The sequence below is a fragment of the Garra rufa genome, chromosome 14 (genome assembly GCF_049309525.1).
Source record: "Garra rufa chromosome 14, GarRuf1.0, whole genome shotgun sequence".
NCBI classification, from domain to species: domain Eukaryota; kingdom Metazoa; phylum Chordata; class Actinopteri; order Cypriniformes; family Cyprinidae; genus Garra; species Garra rufa.
Genome location: NC_133374.1, coordinates 37321548 through 37347374, shown reverse-complemented (window position 1 = coordinate 37347374; position 25827 = coordinate 37321548). Strand labels below are relative to the sequence as shown.

At 35.1% G+C, this 25827-nt stretch overlaps 1 protein-coding gene and 1 pseudogene across 1 annotated transcript; both read left to right on the top strand.

The window, feature by feature from the left end:
- Positions 1 to 8458: 8458 nt before the first annotated feature.
- On the top strand, positions 8459 to 13293 carry LOC141285400 (cytochrome P450 2G1-like). Its single transcript, XM_073818412.1, has 9 exons — positions 8459 to 8704; positions 8985 to 9147; positions 9237 to 9386; positions 9471 to 9631; positions 9867 to 10043; positions 10141 to 10282; positions 11072 to 11259; positions 11388 to 11529; positions 12323 to 13293. Exons 1-9 carry the CDS (start codon positions 8534 to 8536, stop codon positions 12502 to 12504), a joined length of 1476 nt encoding a protein of 491 aa, XP_073674513.1. The 5' UTR covers positions 8459 to 8533; the 3' UTR covers positions 12505 to 13293.
- Positions 13294 to 18573: 5280 nt separating this feature from the next.
- LOC141284422 (cytochrome P450 2G1-like) lies at positions 18574 to 25599 on the top strand (annotated as a pseudogene).
- The last annotated feature ends 228 nt before the right edge of the window (positions 25600 to 25827 follow it).

Here is a 25827-nt window from a genome sequence, read left to right as displayed (position 1 = left end):
CAGCGCCCGCGACGAGGATCATCGTGTCAGGACCGCTTCCCACGTATCGACGTGGACACGGAAGGTTCAGTAGACTTTTTGCTCTAAATGAATGGTTGTTGTCATGGTGTAAAGAACAGAAACTGCTCTTTGTTAATAATTGGAATCTTTTCTGGGAGCGCCCTAGGCTTTACCGCGCTGATGGCCTGCACCCCAGCAGAGTCGGAGCAGAACTCCTGTCGGACAACATCTCCAGGACACTGCGCTCCATTTGACTAGTAAGCAATTCTTCAAATAGTTGCGTTGATGGCTTTTGTTATGCACATTTAAACGATAGTATTGGTGCTGTCCAACCTATAAAGACTGTGTCTGTTCCTCGAATAGTGAGTATCGTCTGGGCAGAACTATTGTTCCTGCTACCAAAGACAGGTTCACAAATAACCTGCCTGATTTATCTCAACTGCTCTGTGCACCCATAACTACACATGAACTAGACAAAATGACTAGTAACATAGGCACTATCTTCTCTAATACATTAGAAGCTGTTGCCCCAATCAAGCTAAAAAAGGTTAGAGAAAAACGTACTGCGCCATGGTACAACAGTAATACCCATTCTCTAAAAAAGAAACTCGTAATCTTGAGCGTAAATGGAGAAAAACTAACTTAGTTTTTAAAATTGCATGGAAAAACAGTATGTCCAGCTATAAACGGGCTTTAAAAGCTGCTAGAGCCGAGTATATCCACCAACTCATAGAAAAAACCCAAAACAATCCAAGGTTTTTATTTAGCACAGTATCTAGATTAACAAATAACCAAACACCTCCTGACCTGAATATTCCTGCACAGTTTAATAGTAACGACTTTATGAACTTCTTTACTGATAAAATAGACAACATTAGAAACACAATAACTAATATAGATACTACAGCAACTGATACTTCAGCATTATTCATTACACCCAAAGAAAAACTGCAGTGCTTTACAACTATAGAACAGAAAGAATTAAATAAACTTATCGTCGCATCTAAACCAACAACATGCCTATTAGATCCTGTACCCACTAAATTACTAAAAGAGTTGTTACCTGTAGCAGAAGTACCGCTTCTTAATATTGTTAACTCATCGTTATCTTTAGGTCATTTCCCAAAACCATTCAAACTAGCAGTTATTAAACCTCTTATTAAGAAACCACAGCTAGACCCTGGTGAATTGGCAAATTACAGACCCATTTCTAATCTTCCATTTATGTCTAAAATTTTAGAAAAAGTTGTGTCTGCTCAATTGCGTCTCATTGCTAGTTTTACTTGATCTTAGTGCTGCGTTCGACACTATAGATCATGAAATACTCATAGATCGATTACAAAACTATACAGGTATTCAAGGGCAGGCTTTAAGATGGTTCAGATCATACCTGACTGATCGCTACCACTTTGTGTATTTAAATGGGGAGTCATCGCAGCTAACACCAGTAAAGTATGGAGTGCCACAAGGATCTGTCCTAGGTCCTCTACTATTTTCAATTTACATGTTACCCCTCGGTAATATTATTAGGAAATATGGGATTAGTTTCCATTGTTATGCTGATGACACTCAACTATATATTTCAACAAAACCAGATGAAACTTCTAACTTAGCAAAGTTAACAGAGTGTGTTAAAAATGGGAAAGACTGGATGACCAATAATTTTCTACAATTAAATTCAGATAAGACTGAGATATTACTTATTGGACCAAAAAACAGTACACAGAATCTCTTAAACTGCAATTTGCAACTAGACGGATGTAGTGTTATTTCCTCTACAGTCAAAAATCTGGGTGTTATATTAGACAGCAACCTGTCTTTTGAAAATCATATTTCCTATGTTACAAAAACAGCATTCTTCCATCTTAGAAACATTGCTAAGCTACGGAACATGTTACCTGTTTCTGATGCAGAAAAGTTAGTTCATGCATTCATGACGTCTAGACTGGACTATTGTAATGCACTACTAGGCGGTTGTCCTGCTTCTTCAATAAATAAGCTACAGGTAGTCCAAAATGCAGCTGCTAGAGTCCTTACCAGATCAAGAAAATATGATCATATTACCCCAGTTTTACAGTCTCTACACTGGCTACCTATTAGGTTCCGTATCACTTACAAAATATTACTTCTTACCTATAAGGCCCTTAATGGTTTAGCAAAGTCCACTAAAGGAGGGAGAGCCTTTTCTCATTTGGCTCCCAAACTCTGGAATAGCCTTCCTGATAACGTTCGGGGTTCAGACACACTCTCTATGTTTAAATCTAGATTAAAGACTCATCTCTTTAGCCAAGCATTCACATAATGTATCTCATAACGTTGTACTTCAGTTACATCTGATCAAATGCACATTAATATTCTTCAGATTGGGCTAAACCATAATTTTTGTTTGGTTGGAAGTTGGAACAGCAGCTACGCTAATTATTTCTTTGTTTCTCTGTCTCTGCCACAGGATTTCCATCCCGTGGTAACTAGGATTTACACAAGATTCAGTCTGGATTCAGATGAAGAGATGATGCCGACCCCTCAGAGGACCGCAGATGATGCCAGCCTTGAAACAACATACAGCACTACATAATTTTCCTACAAGTTTGATTACAGCACATAACCATTGCAATTAGTGTTCATCATCTGTTTGATTACACAGCTACTGATTTTAATATTTATATCCTATGTACATCGACTCAACATACAGTATTCACCACTAATAAGCTACTAAATATATTGTAGTAGCCTAAACGGTAACACTTTACAATAAGGTTCTTTAGTTAACATTAGTTAACCACATTAGTTAACATGAACTAATAATGAACTGCATTTATTAATCTTTGGTAATGTTAATTTCAACATTTACTAATGCATTATTAAAATCTTGTTAACATTAGTTAATGCAGTGTGAACTAACATGAACAAACAATGAACAACTGTATTTCCGTTAACTAACGTTAATAAAGATTAGTAAATACAGTAACAAATGTATTGCTCATGGTTAGTTCATGTTAGTTAATACATTAACTAATGTTTAACTAATGAACCTTATTGTAAAGTGTTACCGCCTAAACTTTTGTACAGCTGCTTTGCAACGATTCGTATTGTGAAAAGCGCTATACAAATAAACTTGAATTGAAACTTGAATTGAATTTGCACTTGTCATGTAATGTTTTCACCATTCTGTTTGTAATTAATTTCAAATGTAGCACATTTTAAAGTCATATTAAATGCAATTAGTTGAACTTTTGAGTGGCTTATTTAAACCATTTAAGTGGGGCTTTAGTACATCTTTTTTAAATACAGTAAATGTATGCTTCTGAATGTTAATGTGAACTATAGTATTCTTTAATATAATGTACATGAGTACTATTATATAATCAAATATATGTCTAATTACATCTCTAATAATATTGTAATTTAGTATGTTTATTTTAATTACCTAGTTACAATAAACACAAACACAAAACGCTGATGTACGAGAAAACCCCAACACTTGAACTCACTTAGAGTCTGGAGAACAATGTAATGTTTTCCATTTAAAGGGTGTTGAAGTGTGCGAGACGTGAGTTTAAATTGTATTTATTTACAGAGGTATATTATGTCACATGTCGCGCTTCTCTAGTAAGTTTTGTCTGTGTGTGAAGACGATGCAGACAGTGGCGCAGCACAAACCCGTGACTGAATGTTCTTCAGCGGGTTTCCCATTGACTCTCTGTAGGGATCATGTATGGATCGTCTCTTTGAAGCTTCACTCAAACTGATATGGATCTTCAAATCATTGGCCACCACAGAAGTCCACTATAAATGTGATGCGATCTTTGAAAACCCATCGGATGTGTCACTGGGACGTTTTCAGGAAATTCAAAAAATACGTTGAACGTAAAGTTTTTGTCAAAATTAGGTTTTCATCAAATTATTATTCTATAAATCTTATCTGTCATCTCTAAAAATATTTTGGCAAAATTCAGTTGTTTACTGCAGAAAAATAGCACTAAAGTCTTTCTCTTGTTAAGAACACGCCGTAGAGGTACTTTCCCTGAACAACATGAAAACAGTTAACTTATCAAAATAAACTAGGTTACATATTTAATAAAGGTTTATGTCAAAATAAAAATGTAATTATATTTTAATATTGTGAGATGGCAGAGTGCAACAACACAGTCTGAAGTGCTGTCCCAGATCCGGCCCACATGTGTCATGATGATCTAACCCACATGCGGCGTGGAATGATGGCACTTGGGCGGACCGCTCCTGTTTGCCAGATCTGGGCCAAGAGCAGGCCATAGCAAAGCCACATGAGCTGGAGAGGCAAGGTGTGTTTCAGAGGGGACTGGACGAGGTTCACTTCATCTACCTCAAAATTAGAACCATTTACATAAAAGGATGAGATTAATCAATTCAACCAAGGCAAAAATCACTTGTAGGAAGAACACAACGGATTGTTTTCTCATTCAGGCCCAACTGAAAACAAGCAACGAGTGCCAAGACAGTCCATGGGCGTGACAGTAAGCAACATTAATAAAAGACTCTTCATCTTCACCCCGTACTCTCTGTCAAACTCACGACAAACAAAAGTAGTGACAGGTTTTTTTTTGTGATAAAAAAGATTTTAAGGCTATATTTAATATAATCTTTTTTTATTTTTCGGCCACATACTACAAAGTTTTGGTAATGACGGCTACATATTTATGTAGGATTTACTCTCGAAATAGCAGTGAATAGTGATAACCATGGATGAGGCAAAAGAATAAGTGTGAAAATGTGCATTAAGGCTAGAGCACCACACTAATTTCAGATGCACTCTGGAACAAGGTCTGGTCATGAGAGTGAGCATGAAGAGTCTTTGCTTTTTGTCTTTCTTTCTTTTTTTTTCTCCATGTCAGTGGTTACTTTTTCATATTGTCTAATAATAATCCAAGTGCAGCTCTATACGTTATTATACAAAGCAAATGGCAAGCAATGATATTTGGGCTACATATGAGATGCCAGAAAAAAAATGCTTGTCTCTGTTGCAAAAAAATATCTAATTGTGAAAATAATTAGGGCTGTCAGTTTTAACCTAATTAATTACATGATGTTTCGATAAATTAATCGTAAAATAAATTTGACCAAAAAAAAAAAAAATACCCACAAAAGATTTTTAAAAGTATTTTTGTGTTAATGAGAAAGTATCAAGTAGACATTACAAATGCTAGCTTTAGAAAGAAATATTTTATTTTATTTAACATAAAATTTATTAGACATAAACATTTAGGCTGCAACAGCCTAACGTTAACTATTGGAATATAAAATAAGATAATTTGAGAAAGATCTCTGTATTTTTGGTTTATACATCGAAAAAGTCATTGGTAACTAAAACAGCTTTCAAACAGTCTTCAAAATACCTTTATGTTCCACAAAAGAAAGGTTTGAAATGACATGAGGCTGAGTAAATGATGACAGAATTAAACTAATCCAGTTCAAACTCTGATTCATTCAGGAATTCAGTAAAAGGCTCACTTTATGAATGGAGCTTTAAATCCTTGATTCACATGATTCGTTCAAAACGAGGATTCATTCAGAAACTGTTTCTCGGAGATGGCACATCAGTTATGCTAATATTTTCTCTGCAAAATTGAGATTTTTTGTTTTTTGTGTTTAATATATATATATATATATATATATATATAAATATGAGACGAAACATATATACAGGGGCATGTTTGCACCAATATCTTGAATTTTAGGTCATAAATTAATGAAAATTAAAATGCATTTATAGAGTTGTTGCCCCACATCATGTTTGTCAACAGTCAGGTCTGATGGCGGGGACTAGTGCGTTATCTGCGTTAAAATATATTAATCATGTTATTTTTTCATAACTAATTAATTAAGTTACCACGTTAGTTATAAAATAAATATTAAATATAGCCATTAAACAAGCCATTATGCAGTTGCTGGACAGAATCATCTTGGTTTCCAGATCTGTTGCCAGTATGCATTGATTTATCTTGAAGAATTGACTGATAAAGCTAACCATTCATGAGACTTTGAGCAGCTCTTCATTTCACCCACACCCACGTGTTTCTCTTTGACACACAAACCATCACTGACCTTTGTGCTGTTCTAACCCTTTTTTCTCATATTTACACAATTCTAGTGAATAATACTTCTCAGACTAAAAATTTTAAGTTATTATTTTTAAAAAATGCATATTTTAATCATTCATTTAACCATAAGCCAACTAACTTCACATTTATAATAATTTAATACCTTAAATATATTAGATATATACAGGTATATGCTAATTTGAGCCTTTAATACATAGATTATTCCACGCTCACGTGCACCCAAAGCTTGCCGCAAAGCACAGGCAACAGTAATTATTATGAATTATTCATTAATAATCTTGTGTTTTCTGAGTCAAGTTGATGATACTGTTTGACATCTCTGTAGTACAATGGACATGCCTTCAGAGAGGAATGCATCAATGAAATGCAATTTTTTCAACTCTGGTTATGGTCGTTTATGCATGGATTACATAATGAGAGTTTTTTTTTTTTACTAGACATTTTGAGCTTTCTGTAGATCGTGTCTGTCATAGCTTATACACTGACTTACATTCATCTTTGTGATGCGCTTCAGTTCAAGGACACAGAGGCGGCAGAAAGCGCATCCTGTGTATTTAATTCAATTCAATTAGGAAATATACAATTTGTATTATCTTTATTGTTTGTATATTTGGTACATTAGGATTATTCATTGTAGTTGATTTAGTTGTAGATGCAGTTCAGTTTAGTCTGGATTGAATTCAAGTCAAGTCAGGTCAAGTCACCTTTATTTATACAGCGCTTTTAACAATACGGGTTGTGTCAAAGCAACTTTACAGTATCAAATAGGACAATAGGGTCAATAATATAAAAGATTTGCAGAGGGCTCATCTGACAGACGTCTAGGTGAGGAGTTTTTCACTGATGATCCGTCTCTGGGGCTCATCTAGTGTGCAGTCAGCAATGTTTTTGTCTTTGTCAGAAATATTGTCTGTATGTGTTAAATGGTGAGATGAAAACAGGTGTTGTAAACTTTTTCTTAGAGACCAGGAGACGTTTTGGATATCTTGAAGCAGAAGTTTCTCTTTATTGAGATACTAGCTGTGCATCGCTGCAGTCATCAAAAGTCGTCTGACTAAGGCAGATACACTATAGTTCATATACATTTCTAGGGGGAGGGATACATAGAGGTGGAGACAATCTAAACAAAGTATGCAAATGCAGTACAGGAATCAGCCCGTTACCGGAGTTGCCCCAGCCATGATCTCATTATCATAACACTGTCATTCAAAGGCATAGGTGCTAATCCAATCAGTCTGACAGTAATGCCTATAGCTTCACATTATCATAGAGACAAAGGCATAGCTTGAAGTGCTGTAAAAAAAAAAACTTGGGGATTTTTTTTAAGGTACTTTATGATATGTTGCTATATGGCAACAACATCCAATAGTGGTTCTAACTTAGAAGTTTCCTTATAATTAATAATTGTATTGTTTGAAATGTTTGTGTTCATTTAATTGGTGTTACAGTATTATAAGCTTTAACACAGAACTTAAAAATGACACCTTATATATACTTTCCAACAACTTTTTATTCCAACGGCTTTTATTTATTCCATTCTTTTTTGCTGAATATTATTGAAAACAAATAATAATATTTTATTATCATGTATCATAACATTGGTATGAAACCAAAAGCATTGCAGTTCATGAAAATTAATTTTCTTCTTTCCCCTTGCCATAAAACATAGTGGTGCTCACTGATATACTGTTGCTCTATTCATATCTAATCAAAAGTAGCATTGCCATTAAAATTAGATTTTATCCATAATACAAATACCATTGACATATGACTAATCAACATTACATTACTAGCATTAATGTTGTTATTGTTACAACTTAAAAGATCACAGCTGACCTTGCTATCTAACCTATTGCAGTATTGCACATTCCACTATTGCCATTTGCCAACACAAACATTTGAACGATTTAAAAAAAATGAATTTCATAACTTTTTTTGAGTGGTGAATATGTCATCATAACTTCCTGGAGGTGATGTCTCTGATTTTTTTGTGGATGTGACACGAGTTGATCCATTGTTTTTATTGATGTTTTCGTTTGCATTCAGCAGCTGCTCACAATAGATGTCAGTCTGTCAGAAATGGCGCTACAGAAAAACACTGCAGGTCATGTGACTTAACCAAAGCACATCATTGGCTAAACTAAGGTCTTCTCTTTCCAACAAAAAATCTTAAAGAGACAGTGGCAGGGAAATGAACATAAAGAGCATGTTGCAATATGGCAACACCATGCAGTAGAGGGTTAAAGTGCACAAGCAGTGTTTGGTCACATGTCTCACCTCTGTCCCACTCCAGCTGGAGCCGCCCCCCTAACTGCTCTGCCTCCACTTTATATATATATATATATATAAAACACAGAACAAAGACTTCTGGAGTTGAGAGAACATACTGTAGAAAGATATAAACTGGGCTGTAAACGACATTTTAGCGAAGAGAGATGGAACTCTCTAGCTCATTGGTTTTGGTTTTAATCTTTGCTGTGTTGATGTTGGTCAGGTGGAAGAGGAAGGCAAGTGGACTTTCTTTGCCCCCGGGACCAATGGCACTGCCACTGATTGGCAACTTACTAATAATGGACAAGCGTGCACCCTTTAAAAGCTTTATGCAGGTAATGGAGGTAGCAGGACTATGTATTTCTGAATGTTATGCTTCAAATATACGCATGTGAATTGCATGTTACTGAAGTTTTGTTGCTTTGAGGTCTTGTGCAGATGTTTTCCAGTGCATCACAGCACAGTTGCCTTTGGTGGATTAAGTGCAACAGAGAGATTTCACTGTTCTTTGTGAAGCAATGGTTTTAATGTAGCAAGATACATAATCTGAAATATTCAGAAACACTTGCTGAGTTTGCACTGGTGTGTGATGGTAAATTGTATTCTCTCTAACAGTGGAGCAAAACCTATGGGTCTGTCATGACGGTTTACCTCGGGTCCCAAAGAATGGTGGTTCTGGTAGGCTATGATACAGTGAAAGAGGCTCTAGTGGACCAGGCAGAACACTTTACAGGCAGAGCACCTATTCCCTTTCTGATCAAAGTTCTGAAAGGCTACGGTGAGATTAATGTTTGTGTTCGTGAAAGACAATTATTTTCAGGGTAATTCAGTTCAGTCTAGATTTCAATCCTTCTTACATGTTTGTAGGTTTGGCCATCAGTAATGGAGATCGCTGGCGTCAGTTGAGACGGTTCACTCTCGCCACGCTGAGGGATTTTGGAATGGGACGCAAACGAATGGAAGAGTGGATTCAAGAAGAGAGCAGACATTTGCTGAGGAGCTTTGAGGAAACCAAATGTGAGAGCATCCAACCCATGAGTTTAGTGCTACTACAGTGACACAGCGCTCAGAGATGCATGATAAAAACAATTTCTCCTTCAGCAACACCAGTTGACCCAATGTTCTTCCTGAGCCGTGCGGTATCCAACGTGATCTGTTCGTTGGTGTTTGGTCAGCGCTTTGATTATGAAGACAAAAACTTCCTGCACTTGCTACAGATCATCTCCAGGCTCTTGCGCTTTCTCAGCAGCCCCCAGGGTCAGGTAAGCAGAAAAATATAGGATCAAGAAATCCCAAAATATGTTTAAAAAAGGAAAGAGAATTAGTAGCTAAAAGGGTTTCTTATATGGGCTTATAAAATAAATGATAAACTGATATTTGTCATGTGAGCAAATTTGCATGTACAGGGTGTGATAAGGTGGCAAGTCTTACAACTAATAACTTGGTTACTTTTAAAGAATGTGAATGTCTCCTTAACTTTTTTCACAATCCCAACAGCTGTACAACGTCTTCCCTAAACTAATGCAACTCTTGCCTGGTAGACATCATACCATGTTTAAAGAGATAGAGGACGTCAAAGCCTTCATCATGAAAAAAATAAAGGAGCATGAGCATAATTTGGATTTCAGTGACCCAAGGGACTTTATTGACTGTTTTCTTATCAGACTTAAACAGGTATCAAAACAAAAAATACATTTCTTTAAGTGTTATTTTTTCATCTCACCTGTCTACATTACCGTCTATTGTTCTGATTCTTTCTGTGCTACAACAGGATAAACACAATCCTGACACAGAATTCCACGAGGATAACATGTTGGCGACCGTTATAAATCTATTTGTAGCTGGAACAGAAACCACCAGCACAACTCTCAGATATGCCCTAATGCTTCTGATCAAGCACCCCCACATACAGGGTATGCTCCTTAGACATCCACAGGGTCTACAGAGGCCTTCTTTGCTGTTAAGATAAGTGCACACTACAAGACTAAGAATCACTTAAAATCCTGCTCACACTTGAGACACACAGTCTCATTTTATGTCTTGTTGGTGCACACACAAAACAAGAGATAACTGAAAAAAAACCCCATCATATTCTGGTATGGTAGCTGGTTTGAGCTGGTTTAAACTGGCCCTTAATTGGTCATGAGCTGGATTAAGCTGGTCATGTGCTGGTCCTAAACCAGTCCCAAACAACTAGCTCCTGCTCAGGACTAGCTCATTACCAGCTCATGACCAACTAAATACCAGTTTAAACCAGCTCACGACAAGTTAAGGACCAGCTTAAACTGTTCAGTAAAACAGTGAAATGTTTTATTTTTTTTGCCCTTGCCTTATAATGTCTTTTTTCCTTTGTTGCACTCTTTCACTGTCTCATAGTTTTATTGGCTGTTATTAGCCATTGTTTTCTTGCTTGTCAGGACAGTGTGCACACATGAATCCGAATCCACCAGATTTTTTGTTCAAACAAGTTTCAAACAGCATCTTTGTGTTTCACAAGTATCCATACTACCAGAGCATTGGAAACAGTAATGTGCTGTGGTCTTCCTTTCACAGGAATACATTTTAGGCATTTTAGCCTAACTTCTGTGGTCTTCTGTGTTTACCTGGTTTATAGTTATTTGCTTGTTTGTCTGTTTTTTCTGGTCCACAATTGCTGAACATATGTAAGAAGTAGATGTCAATGGTGTTTTGATGTATTTCAGAGCAAATGCAGAGGGAGATTGACAGAGTTATTGGACAGAACCGAATCCCTACAATGGATGACAGGAAGTCCCTTCCCTTCACTGATGCTGTGATTCATGAAGTACAACGCTATCTGGACATTGTCCCACTAAATGTTCCACATTATGCCACACATGACATCTTGTTTAGAGGTTACATAATACCAAAGGTAAGAATTAACACATACAGGTCAATCCCTTTTATCTTGAAGATAGTATATTGTTCTACAATGACAGCTGTTTAAATAAAATCCCCTAATCTGGATGTTTTGTGTATTTTTAAATGGATCCCCCGCAGGACACAGTAATTATTCCCATGTTGCACTCTGTCCTAAAGGATGAGGGACAGTGGGAAACCCCTTGGACATTTAACCCTGAGCACTTTCTGGACGCCAGTGGAAACTTTAAAAAGAATCCAGCTTTTCTGCCCTTTTCTGCAGGTAAATTCTATGAAGTCTCCTCAAAGTTATCTTTCTACAATAAATAAATAAAATAATAAATAAATAAATAAATACTCTTACAGTTGGGTAGTTTGGTATACTGAAAGTACTCCCTATCCACATTTTAGTATGCAGACACATCCAGCCCTTACACAGAATAAATAATCTTGCTTTTATAGATTTTCTATTAAATCACACACTTTAAATCAATGGATCTGTTGTCGTCCAATCAATGCTTGTTTGCATTGAACTGAACTGATCATTTTTATACTTGGGATTTTTCCCCACCTTACTGTGCTTGTGGTGGTCCTGATGAAAAATGGTCAGTCTACTACCAATAATAATAAATAGTAAAATAAATGAATAAATAAAAACATCACATTGTGCTATATTGTCACAAAATCTTGGATCCAGTCTTTGGATCAACTCGTTTTCTTTCAATTACCACATTTTGTATTTATTTTTGAAAAAGATCTTTTAAGGTCTCATTAATCTGAGTTTATGAACCACAGTTCACAGTTTTTGAGCGAACATTGCCAAATTTATTTATTTATTTTCATTCAAAACCTGGGGTGTATAAGCTCAGATCAATGTACCCTAAGATCAATCATTTCTTAAATTAAAATACAAAACCGCTAAATTTAAGTTAAGGATTTACAGCACCGTACAAGGCTTAAGCAGATGTCTAGAATTAGAAACTAGGCCCAAACGTAAGCTTCAAATTGATGTACTATAACTTTTAGCATGAATAGCATTAATGATCAGGCTCTTTTATTCTCTTGCATCTTTGCAGGTAAACGGTCTTGTGTGGGTGAGTCTCTGGCACGTATGGAGCTCTTTCTGTTCATGGTGTCTCTGCTTCAGAAGTTCACCTTTAGCAGTCCAAAGGGTCCAGATGGAGTAGACCCCAGTCCTGAACTCAGCGGCTTTGGTAACATGCCTCGATTGTATGATCTGATTGCAAGCCCCCGCTGATCAACTTGGATATTGCACCTTTTCTCATTTTACAAAAATTTTGACAAAAAAAGTGGTCTTTCTTTCAAGACTCGCATTATTTGTCATAGTTCAGTGGTTCTCAGATGTTCAAGTACAACCTTTGATCAAATAAGAGCACCAAGTACTACTTAATAGCCTCTCTTTGAGCAAAAGCTTAAGAAAACTGAAGAAGCATTGAAAATTGTCACCAAAACAACCTTTCAGATCGCCTATCTTTGGGTCATCCTGCATTGCCAGGAAAAGCGAAATTGAATTACTGTTGTGTATAAAATGTGTTGTATATAGAAACTTTGTTGTGCCTTACCTTGTCTAAAATCGAATGATCAGAAGTATTTTTACTCTTTTCAAGTGTCTGTACTTTATCAGCGTTTTTCTTTAGAAAACTTTACTTCACAACATTCCAAAGCATAATATTGTACTTTTTACTGCACTACGTTTCATATTACATATCATTTAATACTTAATTACATTAGAAATCTATTACTATTACTCAAGTAAAAGTAATTCAAAGATTTACTTGAGTGCAAAAAAGTTTTATATTTTTAATATTCTTTAGTATTAAAGGTAAAACAAATAAAACAGCTTAAACAGGTTATTTACTCAATTAGTCATTTACTGAATTTGAAAACCATTGAAGGATAATTCACACTTTCCATTATTTTTCCATTATTTTATTTGTATTGATATCACAGACTATGCTAAAGATGTAATTATTTAATACTTTTTGACTTTCCAAATTGATCAAATAAATAATACAACTTGTCTAAACTCTCTTGTCATTTAATGATTGTGGCTCTTTAAAAATTCTCTGATGGAACAGACTTTTTCACCAAACTGATGGAAAATGATTTTGATTTGCACAACCCCAGTGTCACAGTCTCACCAGCCACGCCCTACCCACGATCACAATCACCCAATTCCAGTTCTAATTGCACTCTCCTGCATCCACTTACCTCCCTCTCTAAATAGTCTCATGCTGCGTCCCAATTCGCCTACTTACACTATGCACTAAAAGTATGTACTCTTTTTGTGAAGAAAAAGTACATACTTGTGAGTATGTAGCAGAATAGTAGGCGAGCTTTGGGACACACTACTGTCTTTAACAGACGCTCTGTTGCTTAGTTACCTGAATCCTGTCTCTGTTTAAACTGCCCTGTCAATCATCACAGTTAATATTTATATACATTTTGTTTCATTTAATTTCCTACCGTATTAGAGAGAAATGAAGAGGCACGTTCTTTCACGAGTCTTTCATGCTGAGAACTCTTGTGTTTGCAAAATTATGCATTTATACGTTAATGACCAACCCTATCATTATAAAAGTTCATAATGTTGCTGCACATGAAATATAACACGGATAACATTAAATAAATGTTTATCAGGTTACACATTGATTATCACTCAAACCCCTTTCTCTATCTGTCCGTTGGTCACGCATATCCTCCATGTTTGTAGTTTTTTAACACTTTTTATGCGTGATTGTAGTTCTAATCGAATCCTCGTTCACCGCGCAGTGTATTGTGGGTAATATTAGCCGTTAGAGTGTGCATTGATCCGCTCTTCGAATTCTGAAGTTAAGTAGTAGACCATCCGGGAATCTTTGGAATACTTTTTAAAGCATACTACGATTTGGGACATACTAATTCTATCTTCGAATACTATTTAGGACGGATAGTATGCGAATTGGGACGCAGCATCACACTTCACTCCTTCTGGGTTCCTGTGCTCTCCCTGTGAGCTCATTCCGCCCGTCACCACCTGGACCCATTTATGCAGATAAGAACTCTGGCCTTGCCTGCTAATAGGAACTTACTGATTTACAAGGAGCATTCCTTAAGTTTAACCTGTTAATGGAATCCTTTGTCTATCCTGGTCTGTCTGGTTCCTTGTTGTGACAATCCAGTAATTGTTGCACAATTACTGTGTTCAAGTTCATGACATGTGAGTGTCACGGCAGGTCAGGCAAAATGAGAAGAGGCGATATTATTGCAGCACTTTATTAGAAACAAAACAAATCCACAGAATAAAACAATGATGAAGAACACAGGAGAAACACATGTGAACACAAGACAAAGAATTGAATCAGCTGAGGGCTAGATATACAACTCTCATGACAATTCTCAGGGGGATTGGCATGATAAGGTACATGCCAATGTTTGGTCAAGTACTGAGACATGCTACTGTACATCCCCAACATGCTGCTGTAAGCATGTAAGAAATACATGTAAGAATACATACAACATTTAAACACGTGTTACGCTCTTTTCTACAAATGTAGCAAAATTAGGGAGACGTTGCACACGTGGCCCATTGGGGCCTTCGCATAACACTGAGTATTTCTTTACTTGTCATGCTGATCTGGCTCAGTTTCCTCTGTGGGATCCAGCAGTTAGATGGACTTCTATAAAGCGTGCGCAGGAGTCTAGCCTAAAGAATGTTTATTATGTATCTGTGTATATGCTCTTTCATAGTCGCTGATAGAAACCTAATACTACCTCTATCATTTAACCCAAACTAATAGCCTTTCTTACACAATGTGGTGGTTTAGAATCCCTATAATCCTCCATCAAGCTACTATGTACTGTAGATGATTGACCTCCGCATCTGAGATCAGACTCTAAAACAACACTTAAGGGACAGTATGATGCTCTTAGGAAGCTACTGGTGGTGGTTACTTTGTCACGTGCTCCTCATGTCCAGCCTGTCATGTCTTTTCACACACAATGGGCTATCGTGGTTATTCACACATGGGGCTTTCATATTACATAGTGTATGTTTCTATAAGCTATCAATGATATTTTCAGCCCGTTGGGGCCTTCACTTTACATGGCCTATTGAGGCTTTACATTGCACAGCCTATTGTGCCTTTGCTTAAATTGGCCTGTTGTGACCTTCAGGTAAGTGTGACTATTATTGGTTATGTAACACTGCACATCATTGTCTTCGCAAAATTGGCCCGTAATGGCTTTTCTCTTAACATGAACTACACTGTCTTTCTGTGTTAAATGGCATAATGCGGCCTGTCATAAAGTCATTAGTTTATATATTATTTATGCCTTTTGTCATAAAATGTCATGCTGTATGTTTAAGGTAAATTTTAAGCAAACACTTGTGGTGGTTTCACTTATTTATTACTTTTACTTTTCACAGCCTATCGTGGCTTTCCGTCTCTACTTTTAGTGATCCTCTCTTGACCTGTCGTGACCTTTCTCTCTGGGGCCTGTCTGGGCATTTCTCTCCATGGTCTTTCTCTCTGAGCTGGTTCAGCTCTCATTTAGCCACTGTTTTAGAAAGCTGTGGTCTGTCACTGCTTCATTTCCATTAGAATCGGGGTGGCCACTACTGCTGCTGAATGTAGAGTTCCAATATCAGCCATAAAACTACTGGGCAGATGGTCATCCTCCGCATTTCAATCATACATTAGAAACCCCAAACCATTTAGGAAGTTATCCTAAGGTAATCTATCCACATTACTCCTAACCTCCTTTTGTGGTTTTCTCTCTATGGCTTTTCTTAGCCTTTCTCTCTGTGGCCTATCTTTTTGTGGCGTTTCCCCTTGTGGCCTACTGTGGCCTTCCTCTGTAAGGGAAACGGGTCAATTTAGCTCAAAGGGAATTAATTATGATTTCATAGGGAATTTGAACCGAATTGTTGTCGGCCAGCGATTTATTGAGCAAGCCTTATAACATCAGCTCTGCAATGGATATGAATATCCCAAACATAACCTTTATTTATTAGCAAGGTAACAAACACTGATCTCTATAGTTTGATTGGACAGTTCTACACAGTCCCCAGCAGGCACAGGACGTCAGCATGACGTCAGATTGACGTTGTACCCCAACCACTATGACGTCTATCAGACGTTGCATTTTGGTTGGAAATGAAAATCGGGTTGACGTCAGAACCCAACGTCAGGCAGACGTCAATGTCCAACGTTGGCTCGACGTTGGATTTTGGTCACTTTCCTATGCACAGAGGTGTAAAATCCAGGTTCCATGAGTAAAAGTCCTCCCCAGTGTTTTGTTCCAATCACCTGGATTTTCTAATTAGCACAGTATTTCAACCAGGAGGACTGAGATTGGACCAAGTCATTCCTTTTGAGTCTCAAGCAAGTCTGAAGTAAAATCTCAAGCCCCTAAAGAGTTAAAGTTAATGAGATAACTGAATGATGATTGTGCATAAGTGATGAACATCTGCTGTTAACAAGCAGCATCATTGAAGAAAAGAGAAACACAAGAACTACAACTGACTTGAATCAACTGAACAAAACATTTCATCTCTCAAAATCTGATTAAACATCTCCACAAACAGCATCACCAGCTTCACTCATTACTAACCAGGTTGACTTTATTTCATGTCTGCAGAATCTCTTATTGAGAATTATAAGAGGTTTAGATGTTGATGTTTTATTGGTCAAGAAAAGAAAAGAAAAAAAACACACAATGTCACCATAATTGTGGTCAATGGTTGCTTAAGTTTGTCTCTTGACTCTTGGAGTAACTTAGTAATTTCTCGAGTGAAGTAATTTCAATGCTGTTTTTCAGCAAACATTTGTGTGTTGAATTGAAAGCTTGCAGCAGATAAGTTCACACTTTCCCCATCTAACTAATAATTTAGATGAGCATCTTGAAGTGGTCTCTCTCTTTGATTTATTACATGTTTTATTACAGTTACATGTAGCTATTGTAGAACTGCAATAAAAAAAATATTAAACAAATGTCACTGTAATGCTTAAGTATAGAAAGGAAAAACTGCATCAGCTCAGGCTTTAAGACATGAAAACTTATCATACTCTCCTCAACAGTGGTGACAATAATTATTCATACTGCAGTGCATGATGGGAGTGTTTACTATGCTGTTACCCAACATGCATTGCAGCATGAAGCGTTTTGTTGATTGTCACCATTGTTGAGATACATATGCTGGTTCTTGATGTGTGTGTGTATCTAAGTGGTACAGATGTTGAAGCAAATGTTTATGTGTTATACAGGTTTTAAATTCGCTATTACTGTTAGAAGAACACTAGAGGTGCATAACCTGCGGTAGTTTTGCAGATTTGATAGTGCAAAACCTTAACATAAGAAGAAAAGAAAGATATTTTGTGTATGCTCAAATAAGCTCTTGATGATTATCTCTTCATATAGAAACAGCTGTTAGCTGCTCACTGTACAGCTCTGATCTCACTGCTGTACAACACCATATGCATTGTAACAGAGAGATATCTAACGCAAGAGTCAAGGGCACGACTAAAGCAAATACTGACCTCCACAATGGTCACATCATTTTAACCAATAAAACATCAACATCTGATACTCTATAATAACAACAGGTGTTCATCACTAATGCACAATCATCATTCAGCTATCTCAATAACTTTAATTCTTTGAGGACTTTTGCCTTGAGACTCAAAAGAAATGACTTGGTCCAATCTCTGTCCTCCTGGCTGAAAAACTGTGCTAATTAGCAAATCCAGGCGATTGGAACTAAATACTGGGGAGGACTTTTACTCACTGAACCTGGATTTTACACCTCTGACAACGCAACCTAAAAACAACCAAATATCAATGTCTAATGATGTTACAGCTTGACGTTGTGTGGACGTTACCACTATGACGTCTATCAGACGTTGGGTTTTGGTTGCCATACCTGATGAATAAATGTCAGTATTTGATGTCAATATGACGTTGGTTTAAGATGTTGGCTCGACGTTGGATTTTGGTCACTTTCCAACACAACCTAAAATCAACCAAACATCAACATCATTTGACGTCGTTATTGGACGTCAAATAACGTTGTCTTTAGACGTTGGCTAGACATTGAATTTTGGTCACCTGACGTCACAACCTAAATCTAACCTAATATTAACGTCATATGACGTTGTGTGCCTGCTGGGTCTACACAGACAGACTACCCCCTCCCCCTTAGGAGCAGATTCCAGATGCTCCAGAAACATAAAACAAAAGTCCAGGGGCCTCATGTATCAATGATGCGTACGCACAAAAACTTTGCGTACGCCAGATTTCACGCTCAAGTTTGGATCTACTAACGATGAAATTAACGTGAGAATGTGCTTTGATCCGCGCCAACTTCATGTCTGGCGTACATGTATTTCTTGTGTGTGTTTGTTTTATTTCCCTTGGCGACTCCAAGAGGCAATTGTTAAATTGCACACTACAAAGTATCGCACCAACACATGTGAAAAACATTGCTATTAATTCATAATTGATAAAATGGGTTAATTGACACAATATTTTTCTACCAATTATGTGATTTAGAACATATAAAAGCATTTGCAAATGTATACAACCCTTAGTCTATGGCAATGGCAGTGTTGCCCTTATTAGAGGACATTGTCAGTGGCCAAATCCGAAGGGCAGGGCCGTGCACAGACCTTTTGACGGGCATGTGCTGAAACTGAAAAAAGGCCACTGGCACTGCAACTGATTGGAAACTTACTAATAATGGACAAGCGTGCACCTTTTAAAAGCTTTATGCAGGTGAGAGGACTATGTGTCTGAATTTTATGTATAGAAACATAGAAGCATGTTAGAACTTAATCCTGTCTTTGAAAATGAGTTTTAAAAGAAAAAGGAAAAGGGAAGAAAAAGAAAGAATATAAAGAACTCAAACTGGACACATTTATCACTCATAAGGACCATGCTCCTGTAACAACAAGCCATTAAAGCACAATGTGATTTGTCAGTGCTAAACCCAGGTAAAAAAAAAGTGCACTAAAATGCACTTTATTTAAGTATACTTAGTACACTTTTCAGTAATGTACTAAAAGTGCTCTATTTTCGCACACTAATTTTGTACTTAATGTACTAAAAGATAGTATTAAGTATATGTTAAGATAAACTTAATACCATCTAAGTGTACTCAACTGTGCTATTTTGAGACACCCTGAAATTGAACTAAAATGTGCTTTTAACATACTATATCTGTATTTTAAAAAATATATTTAGTTAAAACTAGAAATACACTTGAACCCTATTTTTAAACATTTATAAATATATTTAAGACTAATTTAAAGTATAATAGTAATATATTAAAAGAATATTCAAAATGTGAAAAAAGTGTGCTAAAATACACTTTAAGTATACTTAGTACACTTTTCAGTAATGTACTAAAAGTGCTCTATTTTCGCACACTAATTTTGTACTTATTGTACTAAAAAATAGTATTAAGTATATGTTAAGATAAACTTAATACCATCTAAGTGTACTCAACTGTGCTATTTTGAGACACCATGAAATTGAACTAAAATGTGCTTTTAACATACTATATCTGTATTTAAAAATATATATTTAGTTACAACTAGAAATACACTTGAACCCTACTTTTAAACATTTATAAATATATTTATGACTAATTTAAAGTATAACAATAATATATTAAAAGAATATACAAAGTGTGAAAAAAGTGTGCTAAAATACAATTTAAGTACACTTAGTGCACTTCCCTAATGTACTTAAAGTGCTCTTTTTTCGGGCACTGATTTTGTACTTAATATACTAAAAGTTATTCTTAAGTACTCCTTAAGATAAACTTAAGATCATCTAAGTGTACTCAACTGTGCTATTTTGAGACACCATGAAGATGAACTAAAACGTGCTTTTAACATACTATCTCAGCATTTCCAAAAATGTATTTTGTTACCACTTATAATACATTTGAAACATATTTCATAAACCTTTAAATATACTAATTATACATAAAAAATAAACTTACTGATTATTTAAAATACAATAATAATATATAACAAATGTATACAAGGCGTATTTATAATGTATTGCCCACATGTTTTTTATTAATAAAAAATACACTTATTAATTATTTAAAATACATGAATAATATATAAAAAAATGTATACAAAGCGTATTGATAATGTATTGGCCACATATATTCATTAATAAAAAATACATTTGTTGATTATTTAAAATACATGAATAATATATAATAAATGTATACATAGCGTATTTATAATGTATTTTTTATTAATAAAAATATGTGGGCAAGACATTATAATTACGCTTTGAATAAATTTATTATATATAATTGATATATTTTAATTAATTAATAAGTGTATTATAATGAATAAAAATGTATGGGCAATACATTATAAATACGTTGTCACGAAACGTGTAGGAAAGCAAAAAATAACGTCTTCAATAAAAAGTCTTCAATAAATCCTCAGGCAGAGTAACAATAGACAGGAATGGCGGGAGAAAACGCGCACACAACGAAGGAACATAGGTGTAACGCTTGTAGCCGGACAAAGAAACAAGGAAATCAAACAAACTTATAAAGGGGAGATAATTACAACAACAGGTGGAGGGGATCACACTAATGAGCAGGAAGACCAAAAAAGGGCATGGGAGAAACCAAACAGACAGTCCAATGGGGGAAACACTGGGAAAAACCAAGACAAACAGTCCAAGGGCGTGACATACACTTTGTATACATTTATCATATATTATTCATGTATTTTAAATAATTAAGAAGTGTATTTTTTATTATTAAACATATGTGGGCAATACATTATAAATATGCTTTGTATACATTTATTATATATTATTTATGTATTTTAAATAATCAACAAGTGTATTTTTTATTGATAAAAATATTTGGGCAATACATTATAAATACGCTTTGTATACATTTGTCATATATTATTCATGTATTTTAAATAATCAACAAGTGTATTTTTTATTGATAAAAATATTTGGGCAATACATTATAAATACGCTTTGTATACATTTGTCATATATTATTCATGTATTTTAAATAATCAACAAGTGTATTTTTTATTGATAAAAATATTTGGGCAATACATTATAAATACGCTTTGTATACATTTGTCATATATTATTCATGTATTTTAAATAATCAACAAGTGTATTTTTTATTGATAAAAATATTTGGGCAATACATTATAAATACGCTTTGTATACATTTGTTATATATTATTCATGTATTTTAAATAATCAACAAGTGTATTTTTTATTGATAAAAAATATTTGGGCAATACATTATAAATACGCTTTGTATACATTTGTTATATATTATTCATGTATTTTAAATAATCAACAAGTGTATTTTTTATTGATAAAAATATCTGGGCAATACATTATAAATACGCTTTGTATACATTTGTTATATATTATTCATGTATTTTAAATAATCAGTAAGTTTATTTTTTATGTATAATTAGTATATTTAAAGGTTTATGAAATATGTTTCAATCCTATTAGAAATGGTAACAAAATACATTTTTTGGAAATGCTGAGATAGTATGTTAAAAGCACATTTTAGTTCATCTTCATGGTGTCTCAAAATAGCACAGTTGAGTACACTTAGATGATCTTAAGTTTATCTTAACATATACTTAATACTATTTTTTAGTACAATAAGTACAAAATTAGTGTGCGAAAATAGAGCACTTTAAGTACATTAGGGAAGTGCACTAAGTGTACTTAAATTGTATTTTAGCACACTTTTTTCACACTTTGTATATTCTTTTAATATATTATTGCTATACTTTAAATTAGTCATAAATATATTTATAAATGTTCAAAAGTAGGGTTCAAGTGTATTTCTAGTTGTAACTAAATATATTTTTTTAAATACAGATATAGTATGTTAAAAGCACATTTTAGTTCAATTTCATGGTGTCTCAAAATAGCACAGTTGAGTACACTTAGATGGTATTAAGTTTATCTTAACATATACTTAATACTATTTTTTAGTACAATAAGTACAAAATTAGTGTGCGAAAATAGAGCACTTTTAGTACATTACTGAAAAGTGTACTAAGTATACTTAAATAAAGTGTATTTTAGTGCACTTTTTTTTAACCTGGGAGAATTACCACACTCAAAATCAGTTTAAGTGTTAGTGCTAATAATGCATTTATATTAAGTGTACTTAAGTACAACTTTTGGGAAAATGTACTTCTACTACAATACATTACTAATAGATTTTTAATAAAATAAATTTAATGTAAACTTAAAATTACCACACTCAAAATCAATTTAAGTGTTAGTGATAATAATGCATTCACATTAAGTGTACTTAAGTACAACTTTTGGGAAAATGTACTTCTACTACAGTACATTACTAATAGATTTTTAATAAAATCAATTTAATGTAAACTTAAAATTACCACACTCAAAATCAATTTAAGTGTTAGTGATAATAATGCATTCATATTAAGTGTACTTAAGTACAACTTTTGGGAAAATGTACTTCTACTACAGTACATTACTAATAGATTTTTAATAAAATCAATTTAATGTAAACTTAAAATTACCACACTCAAAATCAATTTAAGTGTTAGTGATAATAATGCATTCATATTAAGTGTACTTAAGTACAACTTTTGGGAAAATGTACTTCTACTACAGTACATTACTAATAGATTTTTAATAAAATCAATTTAATGTAAACTTAAAATTACCACACTCAAAATCAATTTAAGTGTTAGTGATAATAATGCATTCATATTAAGTGTACTTAAGTACAACTTTTGAGAAAATGTACTTCTACTACAATACATTACTAATAGATTTTTTATATATTAACTTATTTTAAACTCAAGATTAGTATGTAAACAGTGTACTAAAAATCAACTAATGTTTAAAGCATTTAAAGCACACTTTTGAAAAACACACTAATAAAACTCTTTTGGATGTTTTTTCTGTAGTGTACTTTATTGTAGTACACTAAAAAAATATTTAAGTATTACTGGTATTTAGTATACTTTTGTCAAGTGTACTAAAGTCCTACTGAAGTATAAACATACTTTTAATTAGTAAATTTATAGTGTATAACCATCAAACTTTTATTTAACACAAAAAAAACAATGTACTAAAAATGTATTTGCGGGTATTTAAGTGTATTTTAATTGCATTTAAGTATATTTTTTTTTCACCTGGGAAAAGCAGGGGGTTGGGGCACCATTAATTGGGCACATTCAGCTGTAATAGAGAGCAGTCTATTTATGTAACACCCCTTGGACTGTCTGTGTTGGTATTTCTCTTTGTTGCCCATATTTGGTCCTTCCTGTTTCTGTCCTCGTCATCTGCACTAATTACCAATCACCATCACCTGTCCTAGTGTCATTAAGCCAGTCTTTATAAGTTGGTTTGTGGTTAGTTTTCTTTGTGCGATATGAAGGTTATTTTGGATGTGTGTTCACCTACCTACTTGTATGGATTACCCTGTGTGGATATATTAAAGAACTGTCATTGAATTCCCGTCTTTGTGCGTTTAATACACACACATCCGTGACAATTTACAAACATGAACATGTCTCAGTGATTGAACTTGTTCATGCTTGCACTGATGTGTGATGGTAAAATCTGTTCTCTCAAACAGTGGAGCAAAACCTATGGGCCTGTGATGACGGTGTACCTTGGGCCTCTGAGATTGGTGGTTCTTGTTGGTTATGATGCAGTTAAAGAAGCTCTAGTGGACCAGGCAGAAGACTTTGCATCGAGAGCCCCCATTCTGTTTTATAAACGGATACCCAGTTCAATGTAGTTTAGCCTACATTACATGTTTGTAGGTTTGGCCATCAGTAATGGAGATCGCTGGCGTCAGTTGAGACGGTTCACTCTCGCCACGCTGAGGGATTTTGGAATGGGACGCAAACGAATGGAAGAGTGGATTCAAGAAGAGAGCAGACATTTGCTGAAGAGCTTTGAGGAAACAAAATGTGAGGAACTGACAAACATGCACCAATTTATATCTACTAGAATTTGCATACGTTGACAGTTCTGCATTCAAAAGTGATAATGTTAAGGTTTTTCTTCTTCAGGCACACCAGTTGACCCAATGTTCTTCCTGAGCCGGACAGTGTCCAACGTGATCTGTTCCCTGGTGTTTGGGCAGCGCTTTGGTTATGAAGACAAAAACGTCCTGCACTTGCTTCAGGTCCTTTCTAGAGTCCTGCGCTTTGGCAGCAGTCCTTGGGGTCAGGTGAGAAGATCTGTAATAATCCCTGTCTTGTGTTTTGATTTTTATCCTGAAGTGTATCGCTCTGTAATGCCGGAGCAATGAATGTGAAATAAAATGGATCCAAATGCAGTTAAGATTTATTAAAACGGTAACACTTTACAATAAGAGTACATAAATAATCATGTACTAATACCTGTGTAACAGAGAGACGAGGACGTGAAGTGGGCGGATCCACATGCAAAGCTCTATTTGCAAACATAGATATTGTTGAAACGTGCAGAGTCAAACACAGGCAGAAGACTCCAGTTCACAATTTGTAATTACGAGTTCTACAAGGACGTGAACGCTTTATACAAGATGGAATCTCGTAATTATGGGAATTCCAAGAACATGCCTTAAGTTCCAGGTATGAGAATTATGGGAAATGAGACTGTCAGTACTTAGGTGATGGCAGGAACCCAGGTCCTGGATCAGACCGATCACTGCACATTTTGTCTTTCTTATATAACATTAACCTTAAGATAAGTAGAGTCCAAAAAGAGCTACGGATTATGGTGTAAATAAAGGTTTAAAAATTGGTTTATGATGCTGTCTTCTCATTTCCAACAGCTGTACAACATCTTTCCTCGACTAATGGAATGCTTGTCTTGGAGTCACCACACCATCTTAAGAGAGATAGATAACATCCATACCTTCATTATGAATAAGGTTAAGGAGCATGAGCAGAATTTAGACTTCCATGACCCAAAGGATTTTATTGACTGCTTTCTTATCAGGCTTACTCAGGTATCTAGAGTTTACGATCATTTTAAATTAAAGTACTGTAGCCTACAAATAATTGCTGTTTCACTATTTCTTTGTGTTTAAAAAAAAAAGGAAAAAGACAATCCTGACACAGAATTCCACAAAAATAACTTGATGGTGACAGCTTTGAATCTGTTCACAGCTGGTACGGAAACCACCAGCACAACTCTCGGATATGCCCTGATGCTTTTGATCAAATACCCCCACGTACAGGATAAGACATATTTAAAATCATCTTTTATTTCTGTAGCACCTTACAGATTGTGTCAAAACAGCTTCACAGAGATAAACACTAGGACAGCAGATTAAGGAACCTCGACTATAGAGACAGTTCAGATTATGCTGCACAACAGTGTAATTTTTCAGATCCAGTCAGTTCAGAGTTGGATCATTTCAGATCAATGACGGTGTAAAGTTAATCAATCAGAAAGTAGCTCTACAAAAAGTAGTGATGCCATTTTTCAGCTTGAGTCGGTTCAAAGTTGATTCAATTCAATACCATGTTGTATCAATGTTGCAAGATGTTAAGCTGTAAAG